This window comes from Aedes aegypti, chromosome 3 (genome assembly GCF_002204515.2).
Source record: "Aedes aegypti strain LVP_AGWG chromosome 3, AaegL5.0 Primary Assembly, whole genome shotgun sequence".
NCBI lineage: Eukaryota > Metazoa > Arthropoda > Insecta > Diptera > Culicidae > Aedes > Aedes aegypti.
The window spans coordinates 356,457,325-356,464,381 of record NC_035109.1 but is presented as its reverse complement, the minus strand read 5'-3'; the positions used below and the strand labels follow the sequence as shown (position 1 = coordinate 356,464,381).

The following is a 7,057-nucleotide window of genomic DNA, read 5'->3' as shown; positions in this document are numbered from 1 at the left end:
TCATGTTGATAATATTTGCATCGTAAAGGGGGTGTTGAGATTTGTTTACAATTTGGTCATTGATTCTTTCTAAATGTAACGCGAGATTTATTTGCTTTCAGACACAATGCGTAACGTTTTCTTGAACTGTTGCGGGACTAGTGTAGTTTTTAGAGCTATTTTATACTCAGCAGTAAGACATGCCTACGTTTAAAAATGCATGAGTTTGATTTCCGTTACGGCTCATATATCCATACCAGAAGGAAGGTTTCGTTTTATATCATGATTTATGAAGACGTTAACAAAAAATATAAAAAAAATGAACTCTGCGGAACAAAATCAAAACAAATATTTCGTTTCGAGAAATTCTATGCTGTGTTGGATTTCGAAACATTTTAACATTCCGTTTCGTTTCGTCATTATCAGTGCAAGAAAGTTCGCGTATTGTTTTTTATCGACATAAAAAAGTACATATCGCATACCCTTAGCAAAAATACTCTTTCTGTGTGTTTTTACGCATCATCCGAGATCTTGCACACATAAAATGTTTGCCTGCCACATGACACGATTTTTCTCTCGATTGAATTACCTGATAAATTCTATTTTGTTCCCTGAAAGTGGGTATCGGCGAATAGAATTTACCGCTTAGGTAGATAGTTTTCTATTCATACCCTTTCGCTGAATGAGACTGCTGGAAATCCCTCGAATCATTTCTTCTATGTTACCTCGAGTGTTAGGTATCAGTGTTGGATGCATTTAAAGCCAGTCCATAGAGGTAATTGGTAAACAGTTCCAGTTATTTTGTCAGTGGAGAAATAACTTTCGTGTTTTTTTGGAAGGAATAAATAAGGACACTGAAATAGTGATAGTTCGATACAGTTACAGCAGAGTGATAATGTCCGTACTAGGAATATGGATTCTGGCATCGTTACTAGGATGCACTTTTGGATACGTTGCCTCTCAACGACCAGGTGAGTTACATCTTTACTGTGTAGTATATTACTGCTATAAGATGGGTGGATCCTGATGATTCTTCAAAGTTGAATGTATAATATACTCATGTAAGTTATTTTCAAAAACAAATCTAGAATCACACTGAAAATTAAATCAGTTGGCTATGTTTGCAGTTCACTTAAATTTTTAGAACTTTTCTTAGCAGCATTTTACGAACTATAAGTAGAAAAAAAATATGGTGCATTTAAATTGAACCAATAGATCTTGAAGAGCACGAATCTAAATAGGGAACATTCAATGAAAATTAAGTCACTTTTTCGGACTTGTAAAGATACGTCAAGCACTCCGACAATTCTGATTATCACAAAATGGCTCGGATAAAGATTTGTTGTCAAATAGATTAGTTCCAATATTACATAAACTAAAGCAAACAATTTGATATTCCTTAAGTGCCGAGTATGTATTCCTACAATCATAGAAAAACACATGGTTCATTCAAACCAACCAACTAATATCAAATCATTCCAATAATTATGATTTTTCTAAAATCTTTCAGCTGACTACTACAACCAGCAGTGGCAAACCTACGATTATCAACCACAACCCTTACAATATCAATCGTCTAGTTATCAACCCTACAATTACTACAGTGGATACTACAACTATTACCCCGTTGCCTATGATTACTCTGCACTGTACAATCCTTATCCCAAGCCTCACAATTCTTACCCTAAAAATGGCCTATCGTATGACGAGGGCCAAAAACTGCTTCAAGTGTACCGCCTCATTCGGGTAATCACTCTATTCAGAATTCCACCAAAATATAAGAAAGTGCACTCCCTCGACAAACTCGTAGAAGAGTTGACCAAACAACCCCTCCAGGATCAGCTTGGTGAACTAGTTTGCCACGTCGAAGGATACGAGGAGGTTGCGAATCTCGAACCAGGACCACCGGGAATCGAGTTGGATTCATTTGTTGATGACACCGCTCGACTACTACTGGCAATCCAGCGGGCGTTGAATGCTTTGGATTTGGACGAAGGAGATTACTATCATCATAACAAGGGATTCTGCTCAATGCATAAAGAACTCTGCGAAGAATTACGCCACCTGAGGGACCAAGCGAATGCATTGTCTGTGCCCTACATCAAGAAGGAGAGAGTGTCAGAAATTAAGGCTATGGTGAAACAAGCATTTGATACGGATATTCTTGAAGACTTGGATGAAGATCTTGAGAGCAGATTATTAGATTTGGATGACTTGGATATAGAAATGCCAGTAATTACTCCAAATGAAGATGTCTTAGATATAGATACGCCAGTATTAACTGGATATGAAGATGTAGATCATATAGATGTGGACGAGCCAGAAATTGTCGAATACGTAGAGGTGCCATCCAATGGTTACAAGTACGACGAGGAAACATTGGATCGCTTGGCGTTAGCTATGGACCTCTATCTGCAAAATCAAGGCACGATTGCAGCTCAGCAAGCAAAGGAAAAGAGTAAAGAAATTGCTGTGGAGTCAACGACAGTTGATTATACTTCCAGTTATCCAAGGACCACCCTCAGAGCCACCACGATGATAACCCCAGTTCATTCAAACGCAAAAGAAAACTCAAAGGATTCGTGGTTTGGCTCTTTGTTTGGGAAGGAAAACAAACTACCAGTTAAGCCGACGATAGACGTAAGTCAACCAGCAGAACTGATCGAACCGGACCATGGCAAACAGAAAGAGCAAGACGCATGGATTCACAAGGATGTTGCGGAAAAGAATGCATTGGAGTTCGATATTGATGAGCGTTTCCAAACTCCGGCGAATACGGAGAACATGGATGTAGAATCTGTGGTGACGCATTCAGTTCCAATATGGTTAATGAAGAACGCAGAGCTGGATATGGATAGCAACAAAGGTAAATCATTTTAGAGTTAACGTGACAGATTTTTACATGTTATTTTATTTTACAGAAGTGGATTTGGTGACTATAAATGAAGAAGAGCTATTCAGGAAGCTTCCGGCAAGTAGTCGTAATGAAGCCGAAGCAGTGGACGTGGTTGCAGCTGAGGATATTGAAGCTCGTGAGCTTCCGACTGAAGAAGAGGAACTCCCTGTAGAAGAGGACGTTCAACAAGAGCATTTGGATCAAGAAACTACATCAAGTTCGACGGAAACTAGCCAAAATGAAGGCGACTATGTGGATGGAGCCGCTACTGAAAATATCGATGAGATAACTCATGAGCTTTCGGTTGAAGAAGAAAAACCTGATCAAGATGATCTAGACTTCGATCAGCAGAGTATAACGGAAATTTGGACAGTTGAAGCAACTTCAACAGAAGCTAGTCACACCGAAAACGAAGCTGTGGAGGAGAATGTACCTGAGCTTCCGATTGAAGAAGAAAACGTCCAAGTAGACGATACCGCGACAATTGAAGAAACTTCGACGAAAACTGAAGCTTTGGACGAGAATACAACTGAATATATTGATGTGACAACTCATGGGCTTTCAGTTGAAGGAGAGCAACCCCTAGATCAGCAAAGTACATCGGAACCATCGACTGTTGAAGCAAGTTCGCCAACCACTCCCGTTGAATCCCACGAAGAACATACGCCACCTACAACTACAGGTAGGAACTCATTAACAATATTTCAGATCGGTGGTGTCTAACATTTCCATTTTGTGTTCCTTTTCCGTTTTTAGCTGCACCAAAGCCGGATGCACGAGTTTTTGCCAAAGAAGAGGTATTCAATGTGTTGAGTCTACTTGAGGAAACCAAAGGGTTCACGGAGCTGAAGGAGCACATATCCATCCCGGATGTGGACCAACTGGTAGATGGGCTGCCTAATGTGGAAGCTGGCATAAGGTGGACCGAGATGCTCAGTGCTCTGCAGAAAATGGTGACAGAGAAGCAGCTGCACAGCAGTAAGGAAATTGTGGACGTTTTGGAGCATTGGAAGAGGGGTATGAAAGGACAGCTAGATAACGGCTACTTCAACAGGACGTACGGAGGACACAATGACGTGGAAGTCCGTGAATTAGACGATAATAAAGACGGTGAGTTGAACTCGATGCAACTGCAGAAAGAGATCGACTTGAATGAACAAAGAGATCTCGATCATTCTACTCAAAATCCAGTAGAACAAATCACAGAAAACGTAGAGGAAACAACGAAACGGCCGTTTTTGTCTGGAATCTTACCTGTTGGGTTGAATTGGCACTAAAGAATAAATTTGAAGCAACTCCAACGTAAACAATCTAATGCCAATCATTTCACATATCAAGTAATTACACACAACGCCTTTGTAGAAAGCTCGTTTTTCTAATCTTGCATTTGCAGATCAATTCGAAGCTAGAAACTCGGATACGATGTTTCAACCAGTAGACGCCAACAATCCAGAGATGGCCCATCTCGTTCCTCACATAATCCAACAGCTTCGATTGGGGAACATATCTGAGCAGGAACAACTCACGCTCGCAGCAATCTTCGAAGATCAATGGCCTTTGATAGTGGAAGAAGCCTTCCAGTTTGACCAGGAACCGTTATTAAGTGAATATTATTAAGTATGGAAATTCATAGCAAACTCTTCACCCGTTCCTTTGTGTCTAAATATATCATTATGGTACTAACATTTCCAAAGACCTTTCTGTTCTTTTATCACTTCCTTTCCGATCTTTTCGAAGTCCTTGCCATTCTACTTTGCAATCGAGGGTGAACTTTTCGAAAATAATAGCAGGTCTTCAATGTTTTCAACATGCTTGCAGCCTCCATACAATTGTTTTCCTTTCTCTTATATGGCAAAATACAATACTTTCCTCAACCATCAAAGAATTACTTTTGATCATCGTATTTTTGTGATCTAATTTGATAAGTATTGTCTTACACATGAAGTTGAGCAAATAAATTGCTATACAAGCTTGCATGCAAGTTTTCTGAAATAGTAAAAATTTGTATTTTCAACAGCCAATATCACAAAAATTAGACGTGCTATGACATTTTTGAAAACGGCAATGGATTCAGAAACCCTTAATCAAGAAAATAGTGATATTTTGGTGTTTGTGACAAAAATGTGTACCTCAGTGTTATGTGTAAATTTTTCATTTGTCATTGATTTGCCACAAGCTTATATGGGCTGAATTTTTTTACACGAATGATCTGTTATATAAAACACATTTTTAAACTGATCATAAAGCCTTTCTTGCAAGCTTTCGTTCGAATAAGACCAAATTACCCTCCTCATAAAACCTATCCAAAATGCTTGTTTTTCCAACGTCCATCCAGAATCTACGATAAAATTCTGACATTGTCATCACTCCCCTTGCCGAGCTACCCTCATTGATTATCAGTCATCCGAACGACAAATTAGCATATGCACCAGATTTCACGCTAATGAGCAAGATTAACCAATTCCGGTTCTTCCCGAAAGATACCTACCAGTTTCAATGTGCAATGTATCTCAGAGCGACAAAAAAAACTGCATCACCATTGGCAGCGTATCGTCACGGATCAGCAGTTTTCAGTCATGGATTAAATGCATATCATCATGCTGTTCCCCTCACTTATGCTACATCCGCAACGATGCTTTCCTCCGTCGCTAACGCAAGAAATGAATCCAGAGGGAAAGAAGTTCACCAGTGTGCTTACCAAGCCGTTAGTTTTCGATGGAAATGGTTCGCCAAAATGTATGCAACTGTTGGTTTGTGGACTTCCAATAGTGTGCAGTATTTTGAAGCAAATTGATATATCGGGGAACTGGATGCTTCTGCAAAAAATGTGCAATTGATTGCGACCGGATATTGGGACCGTCCGTAAATGACGTAGCATTTTAGGGGGGAGAGGAAGTCTACAATGTTGTGAAAAACAATGGGGAAGAGGTTGTCAAAATTGGCCAAAAAATGCTACGTCATTTATGGACAATCCATTGAGGTAAAATTATGAAAAGTAACTAACATTTGGAAAGGCAAGCGTGTCTAACTAATGACTAAATAAAGCTACCCTACAAAATTCCAGATTGCCATTTTTACAGAAACTATACCTTAAAACTAACATTTTCGCTTTCGGAATCTGATGATACGTATTGAGAACTTAGGATTCTTCTCAAATTTAAAACAATCTATAGACATTATAGTATTTTTGAAAACCCACACTTAAACTCGAAATTTCAGTGTAGTTCAACTGAATCCCTTGACTTTATACGGAAATTCCAGAATCCCTATGGAAATCTCAAAATTTCTTCCAGGTTCCAAGAGTTTTCATTGGTAGTGAATAAAGACTCCCAAGAATTCCACCATAAATTGCAAGAAATTATACCAAAATTCTCGATAATATCCTACTGAAATCTCTTAATTTCCAACCGAAATCTAAAAATTTCCGTCGAAGTACCATTTTTTCAGAAATTGAAATATTTGTTTTCATATTCCATCATTCTCTCCAATATTTCAGGATTCTCTCCGGAATCATAATATTCTCTCCAATGTTCCAGAATGGTCTTCCGAATTCCAGATCTCCTACAAAAACACCTGAATTACCGGATTCTAGGTATTCTCTACAGCTCCAGCAATCTCTCCAAAATCTTAGAATACTCCGCATAAAACCAGATATCTCAATTTCCACTAAAATCACAGAGCTCCTATCAAAATCGCAGAATTCTTACAGGAATCCAAGGACTCTAACTGTATGCCCAGAGCTCGCGCCAAAAATTTTCTCATCACCCATTGAAATCCAGCATTCGCACCAAAGATTTGTAAAACCTCCCATAAAACCTGCACGGTTTCTGTAGGTTCCAATAAATCCCGGATTCCTTACTAGAACCCATACATTCATCGAAAACCCAGAATTTATATAAGAATCCTTAGAGTTCCTACAGGGTTTGCAGAAATTCTTGCAAAATTTAAAAACTCCCACCAATAGAAATCTCAGAATTGCTTTCAGGGCCTAAGAACTCCCACCAGAAGCACAGAATTCCAATCGGAGTCCCAGCAAACCTTACTCGATATCTCAGGGAAATTGTCATTGAAATCGAGGATTTCAACCGGAACTCAACACTGCCCCTCATAATTTCTTCCGGAATCGTAGATTGTCTTCAATACATCTTAGGGTTCATTGGAATTTAAGAAATTCCATAGGTA

The 7,057-nt window shown here is 39.0% G+C and overlaps 1 protein-coding gene across 1 annotated transcript; it reads left to right on the top strand.

Annotated features, from left to right (window-relative positions):
- Nucleotides 1-1,460: 1,460 nt before the first annotated feature.
- Nucleotides 1,461-4,558, top strand: LOC110679209. Its single transcript, XM_021853335.1, has 4 exons — nucleotides 1,461-2,845; nucleotides 2,901-3,557; nucleotides 3,632-3,985; nucleotides 4,269-4,558. Exons 1-4 carry the CDS (start codon nucleotides 2,011-2,013, stop codon nucleotides 4,490-4,492), a joined length of 2,070 nt encoding a protein of 689 aa, XP_021709027.1. The 5' UTR covers nucleotides 1,461-2,010; the 3' UTR covers nucleotides 4,493-4,558.
- The last annotated feature ends 2,499 nt before the right edge of the window (nucleotides 4,559-7,057 follow it).

Excerpts from the sequence above, each read along its gene's own strand:
- LOC110679209 (XM_021853335.1), top strand. The coding sequence starts at position 2,011 with ATGCATAAAGAACTCTGCGAAGAATTACGCCACCTGAGGGACCAAGCG. Across the intron at positions 3,558-3,631 it reads TACGCCACCTACAACTACAG|CTGCACCAAAGCCGGATGCA; the intron begins GTAGGAACTCAT and ends TTCCGTTTTTAG. Across the intron at positions 3,986-4,268 it reads ATTAGACGATAATAAAGACG|ATCAATTCGAAGCTAGAAAC; the intron begins GTGAGTTGAACT and ends TTGCATTTGCAG.